General features: G+C 36.9%; 6 protein-coding genes, 1 non-coding gene and 1 pseudogene across 8 annotated transcripts; 2 read left to right on the forward strand and 6 right to left on the reverse strand.

Moving 5' to 3' along the window:
• Positions 1 to 877: 877 nt before the first annotated feature.
• Positions 878 to 3,592, reverse strand: LOC147563043 (protease Do-like 9). Its single transcript, XM_086633793.1, has 8 exons — positions 3,212 to 3,592; positions 2,939 to 3,138; positions 2,666 to 2,846; positions 2,406 to 2,597; positions 1,701 to 1,933; positions 1,489 to 1,590; positions 1,351 to 1,401; positions 878 to 1,259 (listed from the first exon to the last, which is right to left on the reverse strand). The coding sequence occupies exons 1-8, from the start codon at positions 3,546 to 3,548 to the stop codon at positions 1,053 to 1,055; spliced, it is 1,503 nt and encodes a 500-aa protein (XP_086489919.1). The 5' UTR covers positions 3,549 to 3,592; the 3' UTR covers positions 878 to 1,052.
• Positions 3,593 to 9,655: 6,063 nt separating this feature from the next.
• Positions 9,656 to 10,825, reverse strand: LOC147563044 (GDSL esterase/lipase At2g31540 pseudogene; annotated as a pseudogene).
• An 825-nt stretch (positions 10,826 to 11,650) lies between these two features.
• TRNAD-GUC (transfer RNA aspartic acid (anticodon GUC)) lies at positions 11,651 to 11,722 on the reverse strand. Its single transcript has one exon. It is a non-coding gene; the product is annotated as a tRNA-Asp (tRNA).
• Positions 11,723 to 12,025: 303 nt separating this feature from the next.
• On the reverse strand, positions 12,026 to 12,765 carry MLP423 (MLP-like protein 423). Its single transcript, XM_086633986.1, has 2 exons — positions 12,556 to 12,765; positions 12,026 to 12,467 (listed from the first exon to the last, which is right to left on the reverse strand). Exons 1-2 carry the CDS (start codon positions 12,740 to 12,742, stop codon positions 12,187 to 12,189), a joined length of 468 nt encoding a protein of 155 aa, XP_086490112.1. The 5' UTR covers positions 12,743 to 12,765; the 3' UTR covers positions 12,026 to 12,186.
• Positions 12,766 to 14,059: 1,294 nt separating this feature from the next.
• LOC147563047 (putative serine/threonine-protein kinase PBL28) lies at positions 14,060 to 16,759 on the forward strand. Of its 2 annotated transcripts, XM_086634007.1 has the most exons (7): positions 14,060 to 14,586; positions 14,671 to 14,855; positions 14,973 to 15,177; positions 15,439 to 15,602; positions 15,689 to 15,793; positions 15,906 to 16,028; positions 16,157 to 16,759. In XM_086634007.1, the coding sequence occupies exons 1-7, from the start codon at positions 14,520 to 14,522 to the stop codon at positions 16,400 to 16,402; spliced, it is 1,095 nt and encodes a 364-aa protein (XP_086490133.1). In that variant the 5' UTR covers positions 14,060 to 14,519; the 3' UTR covers positions 16,403 to 16,759. The 2 variants fall into 2 exon arrangements, with proteins under 2 accessions (XP_086490133.1, XP_086490125.1); XM_086633999.1 differs by having other exon boundaries at positions 14,372 to 14,855.
• Positions 16,760 to 17,077: 318 nt separating this feature from the next.
• Positions 17,078 to 19,195, reverse strand: LOC147563048 (Acyl-CoA N-acyltransferases (NAT) superfamily protein). The gene is made up of 2 exons (XM_086634020.1): positions 18,204 to 19,195; positions 17,078 to 17,548 (listed from the first exon to the last, which is right to left on the reverse strand). The coding sequence occupies exons 1-2, from the start codon at positions 18,854 to 18,856 to the stop codon at positions 17,263 to 17,265; spliced, it is 939 nt and encodes a 312-aa protein (XP_086490146.1). The 5' UTR covers positions 18,857 to 19,195; the 3' UTR covers positions 17,078 to 17,262.
• Positions 19,196 to 20,687: 1,492 nt separating this feature from the next.
• On the forward strand, positions 20,688 to 21,528 carry LOC147563049 (RNA ligase/cyclic nucleotide phosphodiesterase family protein). The gene has a single exon (XM_086634063.1). The coding sequence runs from the start codon at positions 20,770 to 20,772 to the stop codon at positions 21,331 to 21,333; it is 564 nt and encodes a 187-aa protein (XP_086490189.1). The 5' UTR covers positions 20,688 to 20,769; the 3' UTR covers positions 21,334 to 21,528.
• A 624-nt stretch (positions 21,529 to 22,152) lies between these two features.
• Positions 22,153 to 24,005, reverse strand: LOC147563050 (xyloglucan O-acetyltransferase 4-like). The gene is made up of 3 exons (XM_086634050.1): positions 23,691 to 24,005; positions 23,287 to 23,576; positions 22,153 to 23,177 (listed from the first exon to the last, which is right to left on the reverse strand). The coding sequence occupies exons 1-3, from the start codon at positions 23,902 to 23,904 to the stop codon at positions 22,416 to 22,418; spliced, it is 1,266 nt and encodes a 421-aa protein (XP_086490176.1). The 5' UTR covers positions 23,905 to 24,005; the 3' UTR covers positions 22,153 to 22,415.
• Between the last annotated feature and the right edge of the window lie 6 nt (positions 24,006 to 24,011).

The following is a 24,011-nucleotide window of genomic DNA, read 5'->3' on the forward strand; positions in this document are numbered from 1 at the left end:
AATCAATTGGAGGCAGTTTTGGAAACCAAATTGAAGTCGGTTGGTGGAGCCAAATTGGTTTCCAATTTTTTACTCAATTTGGAGTCGGCACAACCCAATCCCACCGACTTATATTAAATATAAATAGGTGGGCTGAGTGCTTTGTAACCATCATCAACACAACATCAACACAAGCAACAACAACTCTTCTTTAGAGAGAGCTAAAGAGAGAGAGCAAGTGAGAGAGAAATTTTTTGTTCATAGTTTTGAGCGGTGTTTAATTTCTCGGTCGTCAAAGATCTAGTATAGAAGGTTAATTTCTATACGGTACCATCTTGGGACGAACTTGCGGGTTGTGTGAGTCGTCTTCATCTATCCTTCAATAAAGATTTCTTGTTCGCCCGAGGACGTAGGCTTTAAAGCCGAACCTCGTTAATTCTGCTTGCATATTTAGATTTTGGCTTAGCTTTTCGATTAATCTTCATAATCGGATCAATTTCTAGGATAGGTTCGATAGCTTCCGCGACTTTTACTTCTAACAGAAGTACATAGTGGGTTGTCAACAAGAGGGATGGAGAAAGCGAGAGATGGGTAAGTATGGAGCAAGGTTATTTGTGTTCCAAACACAAACATAACATCAGTCTTATGTAAATCTCATGTGTTACTTGAGGTAGTCCTTTCGCTACTAGTCTAGCTTAGGTTTTAGCTGATTTAGAAGGTACTACACTTGCAACCAGAGGTTAATAATATATCTCCATCTCCAAAAGGGTTTCCCTATGGTCATGGTGCTTGTAACCCAAAGTTATTGAGCGATGATTGTGTCATAGTGTAGCCAAACAAACAATTAGGTTCACTACTTGTTGTGAATTATGAGTTACAAAGAGAAGTTTTGGTCTTACGAAACTCGGCCATATAGAATATATTCATATTAGAGGAGAAAATTCGGACGAAATGAACAAATAGAGAGAAACTTATAAATAGACCCATTTTGTGTATCCGAAGTATTAAGCCATATGATCCATCAAAATACAAGAACAAGAGGATATTGAAAAAATGTTATTATACATAAATCTTCAGGTCATGTTCAAATCTTCAGACATGGCAGACGGTATAGAATGAGTTTTGAGAATGTCAAGTGTTGCTGCTTTCGCTTTCTTGGTCTTCAAGACAACTACCTTTTCATACTCCAATTCAAACTTCAAAAATCCATCCTCACAATTCTCAACCACATTCACCAATCGCTTGAGATTCGTGATAGTTTCGCCATTGAAAGTCATAACCTAAACGGAGTTTGTGTAACATAAATCGTGTTTCAGGAAACTAAAGAAATTAAGCTCGGAGTTACAATTTTCACAAAGTTATCTGACTAACCTGTGTATTGACAATGTTTTCATAGCCCATGTTTATATCAGCAGCAAGCACCTACACAAATATACGATAAGTGAGTCCTACTTAGGCCTAGAGATAGATAAACGAGATGGAAAAAACGATAAAGAAGAGAAGGAAAACCTGAGAGATCACCACGAGCTCTTCGTTTTCCGACTGTGCCATTGAATACCATTTCTTGTCCACCAATTTGACTGGTGCACTACTATAAAATTTTTTCCCATACTGGTAAACAAACAAGAAACAAACATGCGTGTTACTAATAAACGATAGACAAGGTCGAAGAAGAGATAGATTGAGATACTGAAATGAAAATTTCTCTCATTAGTTCACACCTCAGAACGAAGATATGGAACAGAAACAACAGTGAAGACTAATCCAGCAATAATATAGTAAGGAGGCAATCCACCCTTACTGTGTGCAGGAATGAGCTCTTTCGGAACGACTACTTTAATGTTGAACTCAAGCATCTCGCAGTTGCGAAGAACTTTGACAAGGGCATTATCTCCAATATATTTTTGAGACACAAGGTAACTGAAAGCGATACGCTCCCCTTTCCGAAATGGCACTGAAATCACAAATGGAAGAAAAAAGAAGACAGTGAATCAATACTACAGAAGTAGAGTTTCACAATGGTCTGTGTCAGCCCAGAAAAGGCCCGTCACTGCAACGGACACACGGTGTCCCAACATGTTGGTATTAGTCCCCTATTGGTTGTGGGAAGGTGTGGTGGTCACTGGTCAAGTATGAGAGAAAACTTTACCGGCCTCATGAGCTAGTTTTGGGATGATATAGGTCCAAGAACACTTTGGGGCAAGTAAGGCCCATGGACCACACCCTCAATTTGTATCAGAGTCCACCTCACCCCTTGAGCTAACGTCGGGGTGAGACTTGAGAGAGACCCAAGACCTCTTGAGCTAGCTCGTGGACCACACCCACCCAACGCACAACGGGCCTTGACAGGCACAGAATGGACCATCTGGAACTTCATATGAAACAATATCATCAGCTTTAAATGAACTAAGTCAAGGTACACGTGCCTGTTCCATCATTAGCAATGTTAATTCCATCAAAGCTAATAAGCACATCAGATGGCTTTAAAAACTGAAATGCAGATGATGTTGGCTGAATTCTTTTAATAAGAACACCTTTCTGATCTAAACCCATCCCCATTGCCTCGCGAAGATCGGGATTTTCCATTTTTTGCCACTTAATCCCGAGTTTCGGGAAACCTGGATGAAAACTGATTAGAATATACATAAAAAAATTAACAGTAAACTCCAATCTTGTATAAACTTACCTGTATATTCGCCGTTCTTCTCATAATCCTCGATGAAATGATTAACGATAGTCGTTGGTATAATATAACCAATATTCTCTGCTCCGTCTTCGATAAGAGTCTGAAATGCAATACCAATACAAACTCCTTCCTTGTTAAAAGCAGGACCACCAGAGTTTCCTTCATTTATAGCTGCATCAATCTGCAAAATCAACTCCATTAACAAATTCTTTATCAATAACTCTATATTAAGCTAAAACAAATTTTATCGAAATCAAAGTTTAAACCCTCAACCTGAACTCCTAATAGATTAATCGACCCATGTTTATAACGTAAGATCTCTATACGCGATACAACGCCACTTGTGACAGAAATTGTTTCTCCTCCAATGGGGTAGCCAACAACAGTGACAGAATCTTGAAGTTCAGGCAAGAACCCGAATTCGACAGGCGAAATACCTTCCCAAAATTCATCATCTTTCACTGTCAACATTGCTGCCAAATCACATAAAAGTTTAGAACATATCTATATTAAAAAATCTAAGGTAGTTTTATGAGAAAAAGTTACCAATATCACAATCAAAGGCAATGGCTAAAACTGAGGCTAAGTATTTGACATCAGACCCACGTTTCTTGAGCTTGATTTGTGTATAATGCTCTACTGATTTTGCACTAGTTAGTATTCTTTTCCTGCTAATAACAAACCCAGTACTTGTTGAACTATACTGACGTTCCCGTTGCCAAGGAAGCGAAAAATTCGGTTCCGTATGAACACAAAACACCTTAATGACTGCGTCCATTGACAGACCGATCTTCTTCGAGCCATTACACTCTCGGCGAGCGGCTCCCGGAGATGAGATAGGTTGGTTCTTGTTTACAAAACTATGTGAAGTGCCTGGTGCCATGAGATCTTCTTCTTTACTGATAGAATTATGAGAAGTTCTGTGAGGCAAAGAATGCTTATAAGAATCTAGGTGGAAAATGAGTCTACTCCTCTGTTCACTTTATTTTTATAAGTAGTGTGTGGAAATTTCATATTGGCCCCCAAATTTGACTTATTCTTAAGACTTCTACCTTTATGGGGTCTTCTTCATACTTGACACAAATTCCTTGTTTGGAGCCCCACAATTTCGTAATTTTGCTATGGCGTCTTTAAATCTTTTGAAATATCTGATTTCATGCTCCACAACTCTATGTACTTAGTCCTAATCATGTGAAATTTGATAATAGTCCCACATCGACAAAAAATTCATTGCTAAGAGCCTAAGAGTAATCTTGTACTTTTCCACTCAATGCTGACTGATTTTGAGTTAAATACGTACTTAGTTATATAAAAAAAAGTGTACCTCTTTATCGAAAAAAGACAAGAATAATAATCGAACCCAAAATCCAAGTTGGGATTTGAAATATGAATGATTTGACATAAGGGACATGAGACTACCTTTCTAAGTCTAAGTCTTCGTCAACTCACTCCCTTTTATGTTTTTCTTCTCTTATAGGATTTTTGGTAGTAGTCAAGGTAGATTTAACTTTCTTTTAGAGGTTAGGAATACTTATTCTTTTCACATAATAGTAATGTAGAATCCAAAAATTAGGGCGAAACAGGTTAATTCTTGTTATGCGCCTACTTTATGACTAACTTTTAGTTTGGCCTTCTATTTTATGCCAATTCCGCTTTCCTCAACACCTTCGCCAAATTTTGGTAAAGTTAAGTTTAACTTCTTAAAATTAACTATGTAGTATGGACTTGAAAAGAAGTAATAATGCCATTTGAAATCCAAGAAATCAGGTAAAATATTGGATTACAAGAACTTTAATAGAAAAACAGGATTTGTAGAGAGAGTAAGGGAGAGGAGAGATAAAAGTAGGAAACAGGGAGAAACATATGATCACTATAGGGGTAATTTTGGAACGTCAAAATAACTTGAATTGAATTTGATCGGAGGTGTTATCTGAGGGGGGCTAAACTCGAATATAGATTAAACACGGGTCTAGACATAAGTTTGTCCAAAAAATTGATATAGGTTATTGCCACGGATTGAACCCCTAGAATACTTAACCACGTTACTACAACGACCTCGTGTTGAATTTGAGACAACGACCACTTACTATTTTTTTTTTTTTGAAATACACTTATTGTTCTTCTTCTTTTCGGAGTTTGAGAGAGAAAGAGCAAGTTGAAGAAGAAGTGATAAACAATCTAAAGTAGACAGAGATATTAGTGTTGGGGTAATTTTGGAACGTCAAAATGATCTTTAACAGAATTTAGACGGAGGTGTTATTAAAGAGGGCTAAACTCGAATTTCGAAAAAATAGAGGGCAAATAGAGGAATTATTAGACCAATAAAAAAAAAAAAAAAGCGCCGCTGCCGGGGATCGAACCCGGGTCACCCGCGTGACAGGCGGGAATACTTTTTTTTTTTTTTTTTTGAGGGTAAATGTTTAATAAACCAAATGTAATACATCTCTTGAAACAGAGTATTAAAAGTTAACCTTAATGGGTCAAACCACAAACAAATCAAATGTAGGGACTAAACTCCACTCGCCAAAGAATGAGCCAGCTGGTTGCAGTAACGTGGAGTGAATGAAATGTGGACATGGCGGTTTGTGAGTCTCCCACGCAAGTCCTCAATCTCAGCCGTTAAACGCCAAGGTGTCTCCAGGCCGTCGATGGATAAGAGATCCACCAAAACCCTACTGTCCCCCTCCAATATAAACTCCTCTAACCCTAGATCGTCGGCCAAATCTACTCCCAACCGAAACCCTATTAGCTCGCTGTGAAGTGCCGATTTTGGTCTGAATCTCATCTTCTTTGTCCCAATGATTACTCCACTCGAGTCTCTAGCCACCGAAGCTGCTGATGCTCTAGTTTCCATGAACGAGCCATCACAATTTATTTTAATCTTACCTGTAGCTGGAGGGTTCCAATTTCCTGTTCCAGAAGTTAGAGAAAATGATGAGGGATTTGATTCAAAGAGAGATGGAACATACCTGAGTGCCTCTTTCGTATTCCACCAACAGCGACTGAGATCTACTTCTTGATGACGAAAGTGTTTGTTATTCCTCATCTTCCAATATTCCCATATGAGATAAGTGTAAATGAACCAATTACTCCTGTTTTCTTTATCAAGTAGAAGTCTAGCAAGATTTCTAATGACCTCTTCGCCCATATGTTGCAGATCCGAGATCCCTGTTTGTAGTAACAGTTGGTTGAATGTAGGACAAGCCCCGAAAAGGTGATTCAATGTTTCTGGGTCTCCTGAGTTGCATAACAGACAATCTTGAGGTATACTTTGAACCCTTTTTCCTATGTTGGTAAGAGTGGCTATTCCATTATGAACGATTTTCCAAATAAATTGATGAATATTAGGGTTCATTTCTTTAATTTTCCAGAATTCCTTCCATGGAAAATCAATAGCCTCTTGACTTAAAATAGGGAAAGTATTAATCTCTGTATAATAAGACTTAGTGTTGAATTTCCCATTCTCATTTTGGCACCATATTAGTTTATCCCTTCTCGTGCTGTGAGGAATAGTAATTTCTTGGATAGCCTGCACAGTTTCTTGATTAAAGTAAGTGGTTAGAAGATCATGATTCCAACTATTATTCTCTGTGTTTATCAAATCTGCCACCCAGAATACATTATTTGGTAATTCATTTATGATAATGGGGATTTTGTTCACCAAGTTTGGGATCCAAGGGTCTGTTTTTATTTTAACCCTTGTTCCATCTCCTATTTGCCATAAAACATTTCGTCTCATGGTGGGTTTAGTGTGTTGAATCGATTTCCAGAGAGGGGATGTCGAAGATGGACTATCCGTAGTCCAAAAGTCATCATTTTTAAAATATTTCGATTTTAGAAGTTTAACCCAAACTGCATTTGCATTTGTTAAGAGTCTCCAAGTCAATTTTGCCACTAAAGACTCATTGGCTAATTGGAGATTCCTAATACCTAATCCACCTTTATGCTTTGGAGAACAAATAATCTCCCATCTAATGAAGTGCATTTTGGTAATGTCATTAGAATGACCCCACCAAAAACTTCTCTCTGCCTTGCTTAGTCTGTTAATGATATGCTTAGGAAGTATTTGATAGCCGAAAGGGTATGTGCAATATGATGACAAAACTGATTTGATAAGGACAGTCTTACCTGTTTGTGTTATGAATTTTTCCTTCCAACCTGCAAGACTCTTATCAAATTTATCTACTAACCATTGATGACTATTTATTCTGTTACCTGGCTTGAGGATTAATGCTCCAAGGTACTTAGCCTGATCTGTCATTAGAGGAGCATTTAGTTGGGAGATGAAAGCTGATTTGATATTATCTTGGACTCCTTTGCTAAAGAACAGAGATGATTTGGTGAAGTTAACTTTTTGGCCCGAGAAATCTGCATAAACTTGCATCATATGTAATATTGAATCTAAATTATGTAAGTTAGCTCTCCCGAAGATAATGAGGTCGTCAGCAAACAGCAAATGTGTAATGCTAGGGCTGGACCGATTTATCCTATAACCTGTAAACTGATTATTGATTTCATAATGAGAAATAAGGAGAGAGAGAGACTGCGAGGTAAGGATAAACAGGTAGGGGGACAAGGGGCATCCTTGCCTCAGGCCTCTAGTGGCCTGAAAATCCCCCACTAAATTTCCGTTCAATTTTATATTAAACCTAGCAGTAGTAACACATGACATAATAAGATCTAAGAGGCGGCCAGAAAAACCCGTGGCAATAAGTACTTTTTTAAGAAAACCCCAATTTACTCTGTCATAAGCTTTCGCCATATCCATTTTAAGGGCGAAAGCTCCATTCTTAGCTTTGGATTGACTCATAGAGTGTAATAATTCCTGAGTAATTACGATGTTATCCAAAATCTGACGGTTGGGTACAAATGCGTTCTGGGTCCACATTATTGATTCCTCTAAGCAAGGTCGAATTCTATTTGCTATCAATTTAGTGATGAACTTATAAATCGAGTTGCAAAGGGAAATCGGCCTATAGTCTGAGGCCAAACTCGGGTGTTGACACTTGGGGATCAAAACCAAAGTTGTAAGGTTTAGAGAAGGATCGATGGAACCTGTTTGGAATGCCGATTGGATATATTGAGTAAGTTCGTCCCCTATGATGTCCCAATGTCGCTGGAAAATAAAGTTTGGTAAACCATCTGGCCCCGGGCTTTTTATTGATCCCATCTCCATCACAACATCTTTGATCTCCTCCTTTGTTGGCACCCTCGAGAAGTGGTCCTGATTATAATCCGAGATGACCTTATAAGCATTTAAAATCTCGATTGGCGGATGTCGTACTGGCTCCTCCTGAAATATGTTCTGAAAATGCCCAATAATCTCCTTTGCAATGTCTTCTTCTTTTGTTACTGTCTGCCCCGAATTTGTTTTTATCTGATGGATATAATTTTTCTGTTTTCTAATTGATGCCGCGAGATGGAATGCTTTTGTATTTCTATCTCCGTTTTTAACCCAGTTCGATCGTGCTCTCTGTTCCGCCTTAGTCCGTTGGACTTCCTCCAAGTAGATGATTTGTTCCTGAATAGAGCTTTCAAATGATAGAGAAGAGTCAGTAGGATTAATTGCTTGAATATCCGACAGTCTCTTCCTTAAGATGGCTAGTCTATTTTTGATTAACCCAAACGCCCTTTTACTCCAGAGTTGTATGGAGTTCTTGATAAGTTGAAACTTGTCCATGAGGTTACCTTCTGCTTTATCCCATTCTGTTGAAAAAATAGAATCATAGTCATCATGTTTAGTCCAAAAAAGTTCATACTTTGAGATTGTCTTCATGATTTGTCCCTGAACCTTTAATTTCAAAAGTATAGGGGCATGGTCACTGTTATATCTTGGAAGGTGAAATACTCCGGAATCCGGGAAATCGAGTAACCAATTTGAATCACAAAGTACTCTGTCGAGACGTTCTCTTGTTAAATGATGAATCGATTTACTATTTGTCCAGGTAAATCCAGGACCATTGTATCCTAAGTCAACCAGATTTGCATCCCTAACAAACTTCTGAAATTGCGACATGAACGGAATGTTTGAGGAACCCCCGCTCTTTTCCGATCTATTAGTGATAGCATTCAGATCTCCTATACAACAAAAGGAATTATTAATAGATCTGATTTTATTTAAAATATCATTCCAAAAACATGCTCTGTCCTGAACCCTTGGAGGACCATAAATACATAACATATCCCAAGGGTTTGGACTAATAGAGTTAGTAATAGTTATATGAATATAATTCGTAGAGTGTGAATTTACTATAACATCCAAGTCGGACGACCAATGTAATAATAAACCACCACTACGACCACAAGACGGTACATAAAAATATTTAATTAGATTAAATTTACTGAAACAGGCGGGAATACTTACCACTATACTACAACGACTTCATGTTCAGCTTTTGGCTATAACCTTTATCAATCAATTTTAGGTTAAATCTTAGCATGGTAACTTCAGCATTAATTGATGCTTAGGATGTGGTTTCATTAGAAAATGTTGGTTTGACTAGTAGTAGGCATATACTGGAACTGTTTTAGAAAATTTGGTTTAATGGAGTAATGGGTACCGAAAGAAACTACCGGTTACTACCCCTTAGATCGTGTCGTCTCAAGCTGCTTATGAGTTTTACCTACTTAGGCTATGTTTGCTACGCGGGAATGCTTCATGAATCACATTCCTATGGTGGTTGGATTTGCAATTCCCTTTTCTTTGGAATTGTAAATCACATTTCTAGCTTTTCGGGTACAAATCAATGAAGACAAACATGAGAAAATTCATAAGCAAGGCAGATGATCATTCATAGTGATCCCTGTAAGTATATAATAAATGAACAGAAGTTCTTTATATATCTCAAGCTATGTAGAAAATACATAACTATGACATTCATCATCTTCTTCGTAAACAATTAATCATCTAGCAACTAAACCCTAACAATAACCCTAAATTATTTTAATTCTCCTCATAATTAAATGGCTCTAGTCTCCTCATAAATGGCTCTAGAGCGAAAAAGCTCCTGATATGTTCTTCGTGACGAGTTTATAAACTGCTTCACTTGGATGAACGGCGTCCCAAAATAAGTACTCCGAAGAATTTGAACAAACTGGAGTATAAGCATTACATAAAGGTCCCATTTCCACTAGTCCAGTCCCACAACAACCCTTGTTTGTCTCCACAAAACCATATTTCTTCGGATATTTTATCATGTCCAATATTGAATCGTATAAATTTAGATACTTAGTTGTACTTCCAGGAAGTGATGCTTGTAGCGTACTAGTCAAATTTTGAAGTTTAGCATTATATGAAAGAGTATCTTTGTTCTCGTCATCTAGACATGTTCGTTGAGTAGCATCTAATTCGAATTTTGCAGTTAGTTGAACCGGTACACATCCAATGGGAGCAAGCCCGGCAATTGCAAAAGTTCGGCATCCAAGATCGTATAATTGCTGTCATAGTAAAACACATTAGCCAAAATAAAAAAGTTAGAAAAGAATCAATCATTTCGAAATACATAAAAATTTCGAAGTACATGTTACTACCTTAACTACATCATGTAGATTTTGTAGTAGAAAATCGTGATAGGCGGCAATGTTATATTCAGATTGCCTAGCGGGTGTATCGTAGTAATTAAAAAGTAGATCATTACTTCCTGCACTAATTAGAACCAAAGCACCATTGATAATCTTGTTAGCTTCTTGTGTACCCACCACCTTCTCTAATCTTTCTTTATAATTTTTGAAATATGTTACTTGAGACGATACAGATATAACATTTGGGAGCAAAGTTGTGAGATCGTCAAAGCCTGATCCAGCCGAAGCAAAGTTGACACCAGTAAGTAATTCTTTATCCGATAGGTTCGGGTCCAAGAAAGGAGGAACCAACTCTTTGATTCCAAACTCTGACGCTAAGAAGTCAGGAACTAGCTTTCCATTTGAAAATCTTCCAGTCGCTATATGATTAGGAAATTCTTGTCCATAAGGAGCATGATCGCTTTTGAAAAGTGACATGATGAAGTTATTATTTCCTGTATCAACTGTCGAATCACCGAAGACTAAAATTGCAGGAAATTTTGGTTTACTAGTACTATCTTGGCATATACATGTGGTGATACTTGTGATGCCAATGAAGAGTAGGAGATTGAAAATGAGAAAAATGGTGGAAGAAGCCATAGTTGAAGAAACTTGTGTTTACTTTTCTTATGAGGAGCAATGGTTGAAAAAAGCTTGATGGGGTTCGAAAAATGTTGGACTATAATATATAGTATAAGATTCAAAAAATGAATTTGAACTAAGAAGTTAATAGATTTAATGGTGTGTAACTTAAGAAACAATGAAGTTTCTTCAAATAAAGTTTTAATGGCTTTTTCAAATTAAACCCCCTTTTCTTGAGTCAAGAATAACAGTTTCAAAACTAATTACTTGAAGTGTTATAGAAAAGATAAGTGTCTTCAGTTTTGGGTAGAACTGCAGTTAGTATATAAAAGATCAAAATGATGCATTCACTTTGATCACTATAGGGGTAATATTGGAACGTCTAGATAACCTTTAATTTAATATACACGGAGGTGTTACCGGTGCCCGGTGGGGGCTAAACTCCATTTTTGAAAAAATACAGGGCTAGACGCCGTGGACGGGAGTTTTCCCCAAAAAGTTGTTAAATGTTATTGTTGGGGGTTAACCCTTGGAACACTTACCACTATACTATGACGAACTCGTGTTGAATTTCAGAGAATCACCACTTCCTATTATACTACCAAGATTCTTCCCCTTGTAAGGAATATTTTTGGCAATTGAGAGAAAGAATAAGTTGAAGAAGAAGAAGAGAGAGAGAGAGATAAAGAATCTGAAGTAGACAGAGATATTAGTGTGGGGTAATTTTGGAACGTCAAAATGACCTTTAACAGAATTTAGACGGAGGTGTTAATAAAGAGGGCTAAACTCGAATTTCGAAAAAATAGAGGGCAAATAGAGGAATAAACAATAAAAAAGAGAAAGCGCCGCTGCCGGGGATCGAACCCGGGTCACCCGCGTGACAGGCGGGAATACTTACCACTATACTACAACGACGTGGTTGTTAGCTTTCCGGCAACAAATTTTATAATGTTGACAATAACCAACATCGAAACCGTTCACCTGGTCCTATACAGATCTAACCCTCCAAAAGTCTCATTGATCGTTATCCTATACGATTAGACCTATTGCTCTAAGGAGCTGATCTATCATTTGAGAGATGTTATCAAATTCTTTAGTTAGCATTTCGTTTTTCGCAGTCCGAATGACACAAGACTACCTTGCTGAGTGTTGGTAGCTCATGGGGAAGTACACGAAAATTCCGAAAGTTTGTGCTAATTTAACACTTCTACTACATTCTTTTATTATGAATTTTCTCTTATTAGTTTTCATAGATTTGAACCCGAAAAGCTAGTAATTTTTCGTACAACTTATTTCATAAAACATAAACATAGGTCATATATAGATCACTATCTTCGGTTATCGGATTAATACTATATAATTCTTTCTGGTCTCATTGTTTATGCGGCCTTGGTTAATAGGTAAGCATCAAGACCTTGAAAGCTCTTAACTGCAAATTCTGTAAGAGTAGTTGGTTCAGGAACTTCTTCACTTGCTTTTTCAAATTCACAACTCCATTTAACTAGACTCCCTTCACCCTCCTTTGGTACAACATTCAGGGTAGCCTTAAAATTCTTGTAAAAATTCACAAGTTCTCCGTCGATAACACTATACGTTACCGATTTATTAGTTTCATCGACAGCTTCGATCTTCTCTTTCGAATATGTTATTAGTGGCAACCCTGACAATAGAAACAACCCAATATTTTAGTACTAATTAAGATGAGATTAAGAATGATTTAGAGATTTAAGTATGAAGTAGTGTAGTACCTTGAGCATATTTGATGAGCTTGATAGTACCCACACTTTTTCCATCTCCTTCAAGTAGTTCAATACTGTTGAAATGTTGAGGGAAGATCTTGGGGAAGAGAATGGTGGAATCTCTTATGCCTTCCCAAAATTTGGGTGGTGAGGATTTGATCTCCACTTCTACTTCTGCTTTACCATTGGAACCCATGGTTTTCTAGACTCAATGTGTGTGTGTGTGAGAGAGAGAGAGAATGGTGTATATATAGTGAGGAAATTTGGTTGGGAAGGCAAATAACAATAACTTCATTCAACTGCCAACGGTTACCTGTCTCTGGTGCCATCTTATCATTAAGTTTTTGGCAAGAAACAACTCCGGAATGAACTACTCTAGTAAGAGCATCTCCAATGGGACACTCAATCTCTGACACTTAAAGTGTCAAATATGACTCTTTGGAATTTTTGTTAAAAAATCATCTCCGATGGGACACTTTGTTAGACACTCTTTTATGAGGTGGACACATTTATTATAGAGTGTCTAAAGAGAGAAACTCCAAAACTAGAGTGTCTCTTTGAGACTCTCTAAGTGTCACTTTAAAATTTAAACCAATAGAAACTTTTTTCTTTTCAACTACTTTTTCCATATTCAATTTGAGAGTGACATGTGTATTAAGTAGAGAGATTTTAGAGATCTCCAATCTATATTGACACTTGGAAAAAAGAATCTTTATTTGACACTTGACAACTAAATTTTAGAGTTTTTGTTAGGGTGCCCCATTGGAGATGCTCTAAGTCAGTAATTTTTTTAACACATCAAAGTTCGCATTATCTCACTAATTTAAATGATTTTAAAAAATATTTTCTCTTCCATCTATCATGTTCCTATAAAACAATTTTTTTCCCATCTAACTATCGTTTTAACCAGTTGTTTTTTTTTTTTGTTGAACTTATTTTAATCTTTCAACAAAAAAAAAACTATCGTTTTAACCAGTTGTTTTTTTTTTTGTTGTTGAACTTATTTTAACCTGTTGGTTGTTTATCTATACCAAAAATTCAGAAGTAACAATTTCGATCTGCAGTGGAAGTAGTCCATCATTTATTAACTTCTGTTAAGTAGTATAAATAACCTAAATTATATGAATGGATTTCATGCCCCTAAGATAAACTTTAGGGTTCTTTATGTAGACTTATTCATGATTAAACATGTCATATTGGATGTAATAATTTTTGGAGTCCATGTCAAAAAGAATAAAAATCTTATTTTAACATCTGAAAGTTCTTACTCATGTCTTTGTTATCTCTTCCAAACTAGGATTTATTTTTGAACTTAAATTAATTAGTGAATTCATTTAAATTAAGGATGAGATTAGTTAGAGAATCACACTTCCTTACCAAAATACATGAGTACAAAACAAGAGATCTGATAATGTAAAAAAACTTATTAAATAAATTTGATTGATAGCATCCCCTCAACGGCTACTCTATCTCTAGTTCTTTCATGATCTGCCCAAATTAACCTTCTCTCCTATTTGTTTGCTTGAAAATCTCTTTTACTCTTTCATTTTTGGCAAAAACTCTTCTTCTAGATTGAAAATCAAGCTAGTTTGAATTTTGGAAAAAATTGGGTTGTTGATTGAGTATTCATCAATCTAAGTTCACTTTTACTGCACGTACTCTCTTCTTATCAATTCTTGATTACCCATCTCTCTCTCTCTCTCTCTCTCTCTCTCTCTCTCTCTCTCTCTCTCTCTCTCTCTCTCTCTCTCTCTCTCTCTCTCTCTCTCTCTCTCTTCTTCACAAGTACAAACTTTCTCTCTCTCTGTTCTTTTCTGTGCAGAAATGAGTTTGGATCCTGTCTTCTTTATTTGGTTTGGTTTCCACTAGAGTTTGGTTGTTCTTCGATCATCTACGAATCAAAAACTTCCATCAGTTTAATCGAATATTAATGTCGCAATTTGTTATCAAAATCCTTCATTGACAAATTCATTATGCCGTTCGGGTTGGTCTCAGCGTGGAAAAGGCGAATAAGCAAGGCACATGATCATAATGATCTTTGTAAGTATATAATAACTGATTTTTCTTCGCGTTATTGTTCATCTGATTCCCTGTTCTTAATTGTGATTCATTTCACTTTTCTAGGGAAATACAAGTCTTTGGAATACTGGCAATTGGGAAATCAAAATCCGACAGAGAAAAGACGACATGGGTCGTCTGTGTTCACTCTAAAGGAAATGGAGGAATCAACAAATTCATTCAGTGATGAGAACTTAATCGGGAAAGGAGGATTCGGACGAGTTTATAAAGGGACTCTGCCTTCGGGTGAGGTATGTAATTAGCTTCCGGTTAAACCCTGAAACATTCATGGAGATATTCCTGCAATTATATATAATCAACATTCATGGAGATATTCAGGAAAACCTTCAATATTTGCAATTTTGAAGGTGGTAGCAATCAAGAAGATGCAGCTTCCATTATTTAAAGCAGCAGATGGCGATCGCGAACGTGAGTTTCGGGTAGAAGTTGATATTCTAAGCAGACTGGACCACCCAAATCTGGTTGGGTTGATAGGCTATTGTGCCGATGGAAAGCATAGATTCCTAGTTTATGATTACATGCATAATGGAAATCTAGAAGATCATTTAAACGGTATAGTTATCTGCTAAAGTTTATTTTCATGAGTATAACAACAGTCGAGATATTGTCTCTGCTTTTGCCACCCAGGCCCAAGCCCTACAGGTATAGACTTTTGCTCTTGGCAAATGGTCCACGAGCCTTACCAGAAGGCCTCGACAGTTACTAAGCTTGAGCTCATAACTATAACTCAGTCTCTAGACGCTTCCCCAAGCCACATGGGATATTATATTGAGTCTATGTTCTTAACTCGAAATTGCTTATTTTGTCTCATAGGTATCGGAGAACGGAAGATGAACTGGCATCAAAGGCTTAATGTAGCACTTGGAGCAGCAAGAGGTCTCGCTTATCTTCATTCGGGTTCTGCTCTTGGGATTCCTATTGTTCACAGAGATTTCAAATCTACTAACATTCTACTAAGTGAAACCTTCGAAGCAAAGGTAATTAAAGTTTGAATCTCTGAACATATTGAACTAGCCAGGGTTGATAATCTATGACTCACTCTATCAGTTATTCTTGTTCTCAGATATCTGATTTTGGCCTTGCAAAGATGATGCCCGAGGGCCAGGAGATGTATGTGACTACAAAAGTTTTTGGAACTTTCGGATATTTTGACCCCGAGTATACATCAGTATGATTCTTTACTTTTTCCGCTAAACTTTCATATACACCATATTCCTATATCTGGAATTGGATCACTTTAAACATACCCAAAGAGATCTCAATTTGGATATTTTCTGCAGACAGGGAAACTAACTCTACAAAGTGACGTTTATGCATTCGGGGTCGTTCTACTTGAGCTCCTGACTGGACGAAGAGCGCTCGACTTGAGCCAGGGACCAACTGATCAAAACCTTATTCTACAGGTACAAAGGGGGATTTTTGGATCTCAAAGCTAGTTTGAGAAAGTTCACTTTTTAAAAGATATAGATGTTTAACTATCAAATAGTTATATTGGATCCTAGCTACATACTCAACTTTTTTCCTTTTTCAGGTTAAGCATATATTGAATGATAAAAAGAAACTGCGGAAGGTGATAGACTCAGAGATAATTCGGAGTTCATACACCATGAAGTCCGTCACCAAGTTCGCCAACTTAGCATCTCGCTGTGTTCGGAGCGAGAGTAGTGAGAGACCCACAATGGTGGAATGCGTTAAGGAACTTCGACTCGTCATCTTTGTAAATGAAAAATACTTGGGGAAGCCTGGGAAGGGGATAAACAGATTGAGAACAGTTTGAAAACTTTTGCGGTCCCTAATAGTTCACACTACAAATGAATGAGCAGGTTGATCATCGGAAAGAAAATATTTGATTACTCTCTCTTAATACAGGGATGTAACACGAAAGTCCTAAACTATTGATTAACGGAAAGAACTGAGAGAAAGACCACAAACAAGAGCTAAGTCCGATTATAGAAGAAATCAGCAAAAGAGACATGAAGTTCACATAAATTTAAAGTTCACGGACATGTATTTACAACTCAGTATGAAAGTTGATTAGTTTCCTACACATTGTTTCACAATTTATTTCTGTAAATCTATACAAATTTGCAAAAAGACAAGTATATATTCGAGATAATTATTGTTTTTCCAGACACTTGTTGCATCCCCAAATTATAGTTTACTGTCTTTAGCCTTTTCAAGCATGCTTGCCCATATTTATGAAATAAAAGCAAAGTTGAAAGCTAATTACCTTTTCGATCTCTTGCTCCAAGAATCGGCTTCCTTGTAGTCCATCTGATAGATTCAAGTATGTGTTTCAAACTAATAAAGCATTCCAGAAAATAGTTCGGTGAGCATTAGGATAACCAAAGATCTATGGGGAGAACTTCAAATAGAATTTGCATTGGCATCCTATTTAACAACAAAATGAAATAACAATGCTTACTAGTAAAAGAAACATAAAAGAAAAAGGGAAGAGGAAAATCGGTATTCTTATAATTCAAAATTTTACAACAACAGGATCCATATTTTTTTTTATGTAGAAACTGAAATCAATAGTTACAAAGAAGAAGAAAAATACTATTTGTTTACTGACAATGCGAAGAACTTCTACGAGTGACGAATATCTGTCAACGTAATTGGATTTCACGGATACCTTCACCTTGAAGATTCATGAACAGAGTAATCTTCGGAAACCAAATTCTCTGATTCTGGTGGGGTCTCGTAAACTGGCAGTTTCTTGCACATTAAGTGTTTTCGTCGTTGTAATGTCAATAAGATCAAGATACTATCTGTTTTGACGACATTGTAACCTGCTTTAGTATACATGCTGAATGGAGCTGTGTCAATGATTCGGCAATGCAAGTACACTTCTCTTGAAGTATGATTCATCTGCGATATTAGCTCCTCGCAAGCCCTCAAAAGTTGCCAACCGATGCCCTTCCTGAAAATGGAGCGAAAACCCTTAAGAAGAAAGTAAGATTTTTATTTTATGCTGCTTAGAGTGCCACAATCTACCAAACTAGGACTATGCTCTTGGGTATGAGTTAAACAGAAAACGAGAAAAATGAGTGTCTCGGAATAGCAGAAAAATGAAAATCATGCAATCATGTTTCGAACTCGTTATGTTTCGGTCACCAAGAACGAATATTCGGCATATGACCGGTTATATTAAGTATATGAACGATTGCTCGGCAGCCCGGCCGCTCGGCAGCTCGGCATATGATGAGTAAACCTGACTCAAACTATGCATTGACATGAGAAATTTTTTGAATCAATCGATGAAGCAAACTCATAACTAGTTCTTCAAAAACAACCCAATTTGATTTTTCAGCATATGATGACTAAACAACCTCTCTCAAGATATGCATTAACATACAATACGGCGATATTCCAACCAATCAAGTAAAGCAAACTCATCCTCTAGTCCTTCAAAGACATCGGTTCTCAACCCAATTGGATTTCAGACTTTTAGGTTTAAGTAATTGAACAGGAATTCGCTATCGAATCAATCAACAACAAGTACTGAATAAAGATACAATCTAGTAATTGAACAGGAAATCGAAACCGAAAATGAAAGAAATTGAAATCATTTATACCTTCTAAGTTCCTTCTTTACTGTCATGTTACAAATATATGGTGAATCTTTAGGAGGAGTTGGAGATGGAGGAGAAGCATTAGAACCCTTTTTATTAAAAGAAACCTCAACTGTTCCAGCTAATTTCTCTTCTCCATCTTCACCTCTATAAAACCCAATCAATGTTGCAGTATTTGGCACTAAAGCTCTTCTCTCAATCATATACTGTTTCACCAAAAACCCTAATAAATTGACATAACGAGAAGGAAGCAGCATAGATTCAGCAAAAGATTCTGAGAGCAACCCAACTGTAATATCCATTTCTTCTTCCTCCATAAATCTTACCCAAAAAGACCCAGACTCAAATTCATGAGCAAATCTAAAATTAGTGAGGATTTGAAGCTTTTGGAGTTCTTGGGTAGTGAGAAATTTACCTGTTTTTGGTGGGTCAGTGAGATATGATGATGATTCAGATGGAGAAGAATGTGAAGAAGTGAAGGAAGGAGTGAAGTGGAGAAGAGGGTGATGAGAAGGTTTAGAGGAGGAGGAAGATGTTAGTGAGAAAGGTAAGAGCTTGTGGTGTGATTTGAGAAGATGGGTATTGAAGGAGAGAGAGTAATGTTTATGAGGAGGGTCTGAGTAGAGAGAGAAAGGGAAAGAGATGGTTGCTGCCATGGATGACAGTTTGAGAAGATATGAGCCTTAAAAGAACAATAATGGAGTTTTTGGCACTTAAAATAGTATAGTTTGTGAAAACAGAAGAAATGGAAAAAGTGAGACAAAAAATACTAGTACAAGGTTGGAATAATTATTGGAAAATAGCAGATTGCATCAAACTTTACCTTCAAATGATCCCATTTATCACAGGAAATCTATTACCACAAGTTACAAATCTATAATCCTACTTACCAAATTTAAGGTGGGAAGTTAGTCTAAGGGGTGCTATGCCCTCCTTCGTCTTAATAGAGGGCCTCCGCTCCACGAATTGGGCACGACTCCGTGTTAGGCTTGAACAACTATACTAAGTCAAGTCTGAGTGTCCTTTGGCTGCCCAATTTGTAGGCTTCGGACTTCTTAGTCTGAGGCCCTAGGGCTGTCCCAATTCGTGACCCTCTGACTGTTCAGTTTGAACCCCCAAAGAGTGCCAAGAGAGGGTTGGGCTCAGAGCAAAAAGACGTGGCGTCTTTAGAGACACCCTAGTATAAGAACCCCATATTCCATCGGGAAAATAGACTACCTAAAATCCAAAATGGCTAACCTTGTACACTGGTTATGTTCGATGACTCAAATGCGCAACAAAGAGAGAAGATTTGCCCGAGCCATCTGAACATCCAAATATTTTATATGATTTGGAGTAGAAACAACCTGTCTTACGTGATTATGAGTAACCACACTCGATTCGACCCTCACTGATAACCTAATCTTTTGCACGATCTATTTCGTACACGAACTTGATCAAACAACTAAGAGCTCATATGCTTACATTTTTTTTACGCCGTGTCAAATTGGTCAGGTTTTCCAGATCTAGCATTCCATGAGGCTTATATGGGACATTGGCTTGGCTGTTATTCCTAATTTATTGGTTTGTCTACTCAGACATATTTGAGACACCTACACGAGCCCGTTCTGGGTCACCCTGGTTCATTGAAGGCCATAATGAGCCAGACTAGATGGGTCGCCTCAACCCATCTAAAACAAAATGGTGAAAAAATGGGCAAACCTCTATATAGATTGACTTGTTCCATTAACCCACATACTGGTTTAACTTTGGGTACTTTAGATAATCACTACTATTTTGTTTGCACAAACTCTGCAAATTTTAGGCATTAAAATAGAGTAAAAATAAACTGTACAAGCTCTAAAACTCCTTAGTATAGTCTCCAGGTACTATTATATGACTTATAAGAACTCAAGATACCCTAAATCAGACTTTTGTGGTGTTAATCAATTGATTCAATCATGAATGGCCATGTTTATTTATTTATTTATTTTTTTATGTAAGTAGGCTTTGGCCTTATTTATTCAATAAAATTGTCGGATACAATTAAAATTTGTTCTGAAATCAATAATTTTACAATAAGTGATGGGGGTTCTTTGTCCTCCCATCTGAAACTATTCTGAGAGACTAATGCATTTGTCGCCAATTTATGCGCTGCGACATTTATTGTTCTTGAGATATTTTGAAAGACTACCGATTCAAATTTCGAGATCTCATCTTTGATATCTTGTACTATATGACAATGTTTATTATCTCTCCATCCGTATATTCATGCCTTGATAACCATTGCATTTACTCTTGAAAAAAAAATCTATACGTAAAAGAAGGGCAAATCGAGTGCTTAAAACTCTCATGCCTTTAGATTCTACAGTTATAGATAAAAAGCACACCAACTATGTCCTAATCAACAACAACAAAAAAAACACCCAACTCTGTCATGAAAAAGACTCCCCCCTTTCCTGCCTAGTCCCAACTCTTAAGTCCCACCCACCCAAGTACCCATCCTAGTTTCTCTCTCTTCATCCTTTTGTCTTCCCCATTTCAACTTGGGTTTTCCTTCCACTTTCTCTCTCTGATTTATAGCAGAAGAATGTCTGAAGGAGGGGGTTATGCAATTCAACTCTACTTCGATCCAGCACTTGAAAACCAAGTCTTAAAAGCTTGGAATGTTCTTGCTCGTCGTCAGATCAGTACCCATCTCATTGAAATTGAATCTCGTCCACACATTACCCTTCTCTCTAACCCTCTTCTTGATCCCATCAAACTTCATAACATTATCAAAAACTTTGCTTCAAAACAACAACAACCTTTATCACTTTCTCTCTCTACAATTGGATCCTTCCCCACTGATGAAAATGTTCTCTTTCTCTCTCCAACTCCTTCTTTATCACTCCTTCAATTTCACTCTCAATTATGTGAACTACTTAAGAAAGAAAACATTGAAATTGGGGAAAATTACTTACCTGAATCATGGGTTCCTCATTGTTCAGTTGCTCAAGGAGTAAATAGGAATCGAATTGGAGAAGGGTTTTGTATTTTAAGAGATCTCAAGTTGTTACCTGTTTCTGGGTATATAATGGATATTGGTTTAGTTGAATTTTCACCAGTTCGTGAGCTTTTCTCTTTTCCCCTTGGAAATTCATTTGACCCATGAAAGATCATCACTAAAAAAAAAGAGGTATCTAAACCCTAAAATTTCAATAGATTTTCATCTAGATGTGTTTTTATGATATGGGTTTTGTAGAAAAATGTAATCTTGATTCAACATTTGATAATTTTTTATTTGATGTATTTGTATTTGATTAAATGCTGAATTGGATTATGAATCAGAGGAGTTTAACTTGATTAATTTAAATCAACCCCTTAAACATAATTGATTAGAACATAACCCATTATAGGCTACATGTCTTGAAATATGTTTCAGACAATGTTACTTGTCATTTGCCTCAACATAACCCATTTGGAAGTTAGACAAGGCTATGGATATTAGGTCAAACACCGCTCAACTCGCGATTTGGTGGTCGTTGTGGCTGGAGAGAAATAGTATAGTGTGCCAACTACCCTTGGCTAGAGCGGTCATGAACTTGGTTTTCGCCCTCTAGGTCTCGGGTTTGAGGTGTTACCGGTTTGAGGTGTTACGGGTGGTCATGATTCTAGGAGAACTAGAACTTAGCTTGAAACATGTAGTTTTTCGCTCTCTCGTCTGGTTCTTTTGATTGTTTTCCTCTTTATGTGATGAGACAAGAACTTAGTTAGAAACATGTCATGTTTCGCTTTCTATAAAGGATCTTCGGATTATGTTCCTCTTTTTTGTGTCGCTACGGTTTTAGATTTCTCACTTCTTTGGGGAAAATAGGCCCTTTAAATACTGAGTTTGGTTTAACCTGTTATATATGAATACATGATACCTAGTAGATACAAGCAATTTGATTGTTCATGCCTGATCATCCAAACCTATTAGTGTATGATTCAATTTTGAGAAACCCATTCTCATTTCTTGTTTCATTATAGGTTATGTACTTGAACAAATAAAGAAGAGACAAACTAGACGCACCAATATAGGTTGATACCGGAATGGAATATATCATTCATACACCAAAAAACCCCCACAAAAGCGAAGCTGTCAGAGATTTAGCTGAGTTAGTCACATCCGACTTGGTAAGCTCCTCACCTCCTCGGTACTAAAAGGCAGACAGTTCAACACCCATATCTCCTAGAATGTTGATCAACGGGCGACTAACCATTTCGGTTCCGCAAAAGAGCCATTAAAAAATCGTTCCATACATCGATAGGCCCAGGCAAACACCAATGAACACAATCATTGTAACCCTTCATCCATTGATTGTTCCAATTCGACCCAGGATGACCATCTGGGCGCATCAACATCGCCTTCGTTATATCTAAAACCTCGAAAGTCATTTTTTCCTTATTCTTATTGATTCTTTTAACCTCTTCAACTTGGCTATTTCTTAGTTCCATTTCAGACCCACCCAAGTTTATCTCTTCTTTAGTAAATGGACTTGTTCTGTTACAATTTCCTCCCCCATTCCATGACCCATTCTCAAAATGTGCAGGTGAAAATGTCCTCACGAATGTGAATAAACTTTTACTGCAATTCTTGCAGTCACTAATGAACCCGAGAGCAGTCCTAAAAGCCCTTCCTAGGGCAAATGGAAGACCTTGGTTTGTTACATTAGGCTCATCACAGTAAACACATCCGATTAGATTCCCATTTTCATACAAGTATAGCTTTCGGAAGAACCAATGAGCATCGGAAAGGATAATGTAATCGAGATCGGGTAGTTTGTTAATCCAATTAGAATCAATCTTGTCTAGTTGTACATCGAAAATGCCTGAATTCGAACCATTAATTATCTTCTCTTCTGCAATGACTAGAAATTTAGTCCAAATCACCATTAGAGTGAAATCATGAGAAGGAAAATACCATGTTCTAAATCTATCTTCAGAGTCTTTATACATGTCTTTTGGAGTTTGCTCCTGCAAAATGATTTAAGATTTCCATCATAAAAGTAACTAAGGAAAACCATTGACCTTGATATATTTTGGTGGACTAAATTTCTTCATTGGGATTATGAAACCTACTTACTTGAGAGAGAAGACAAAGGAGTGATTCCATTTGGTTGCGTGCAACAGAATCGCCAATAAAAGCTAAAGTTTTACCTTTTACGATCGATAGAAAAGTCTTGGATTCAAATCTTGGAAGATCACATTCATTTGGTTTCCATCTCCAATTCATATAATCTACATCCATCCTCCCATTCTTCTTACAATTCTTCGAGTCTGGCAATGTTAAACAACTTGAGTTCGTATATAATGGTCCTCTAAGATCCGGTATCCATTGACCCATAAACAAGTCACATGTCTTTTCTTCATCATCTAAACCATTAAAAAAAATAACCAATTGATTAGTATCAATCAATATTGAAGATACCCCAAGAAAAGTGAAGAAAATCATTAAAAACATGTAATTTTGGTAATGAATATAGGTACCCTTTTTGGGTTTGATGTGAATGGTTTCATTGAGATCATCTTGTGTCTGAGAATTGTCCTTGAGAAAGCTCTGAAAATTATTAAGAGGATAGGGAGAATAAAGAAATAATAAACTTAATATTGATGTTAAACCAATTAACCATAACAAAACCCATGGCTTTTTCTTGTAGTATTGATGAAGATTTTCAAAGATGGTAAAATTAGAAGATCTCATGGCATAGAGGGAGAGAGGAAGAAATGTAGAGAGAGATAACAATTAGTATAACCCACCTTTAATCAAGGTTGATTTCATGGTCAAAACGTCTCTAAGAATTCAAACAA

The sequence above is a fragment of the Eschscholzia californica genome, unplaced genomic scaffold (genome assembly GCF_041429995.1).
Source record: "Eschscholzia californica isolate CP2 unplaced genomic scaffold, dmEscCali1.0.p SCAF_1, whole genome shotgun sequence".
In the NCBI taxonomy this organism is placed as follows: domain Eukaryota; kingdom Viridiplantae; phylum Streptophyta; class Magnoliopsida; order Ranunculales; family Papaveraceae; genus Eschscholzia; species Eschscholzia californica.

Coding starts and splice junctions, on each gene's coding strand:
- LOC147563043 (XM_086633793.1), bottom strand. CDS start 3,548: ATGGCACCAGGCACTTCACATAGTTTTGTAAACAAGAACCAACCTATC. Junction 3,139..3,211: donor TGCCTTTGATTGTGATATTG/GTAACTTTTTCT, acceptor GTGATTTGGCAG/CAATGTTGACAGTGAAAGAT. Junction 1,402..1,488: donor AGCTCGTGGTGATCTCTCAG/GTTTTCCTTCTC, acceptor ATATTTGTGTAG/GTGCTTGCTGCTGATATAAA.
- LOC147563049 (XM_086634063.1), top strand. CDS start 20,770: ATGTCTGAAGGAGGGGGTTATGCAATTCAACTCTACTTCGATCCAGCA.
- MLP423 (XM_086633986.1), bottom strand. CDS start 12,742: ATGGGTTCCAATGGTAAAGCAGAAGTAGAAGTGGAGATCAAATCCTCA. Junction 12,468..12,555: donor GCTCATCAAATATGCTCAAG/GTACTACACTAC, acceptor TTCTATTGTCAG/GGTTGCCACTAATAACATAT.
- LOC147563048 (XM_086634020.1), bottom strand. CDS start 18,856: ATGGCAGCAACCATCTCTTTCCCTTTCTCTCTCTACTCAGACCCTCCT. Junction 17,549..18,203: donor GTAAAGAAGGAACTTAGAAG/GTATAAATGATT, acceptor CTCCATTTTCAG/GAAGGGCATCGGTTGGCAAC.
- LOC147563047 (XM_086633999.1), top strand. CDS start 14,520: ATGCCGTTCGGGTTGGTCTCAGCGTGGAAAAGGCGAATAAGCAAGGCA. Junction 14,856..14,972: donor GGACTCTGCCTTCGGGTGAG/GTATGTAATTAG, acceptor GCAATTTTGAAG/GTGGTAGCAATCAAGAAGAT. Junction 15,794..15,905: donor TTGACCCCGAGTATACATCA/GTATGATTCTTT, acceptor TATTTTCTGCAG/ACAGGGAAACTAACTCTACA.
- LOC147563050 (XM_086634050.1), bottom strand. CDS start 23,904: ATGAGATCTTCTAATTTTACCATCTTTGAAAATCTTCATCAATACTAC. Junction 23,577..23,690: donor TCACATCAAACCCAAAAAGG/GTACCTATATTC, acceptor TTAATGGTTTAG/ATGATGAAGAAAAGACATGT. Junction 23,178..23,286: donor TCCTTTGTCTTCTCTCTCAA/GTAAGTAGGTTT, acceptor ATCATTTTGCAG/GAGCAAACTCCAAAAGACAT.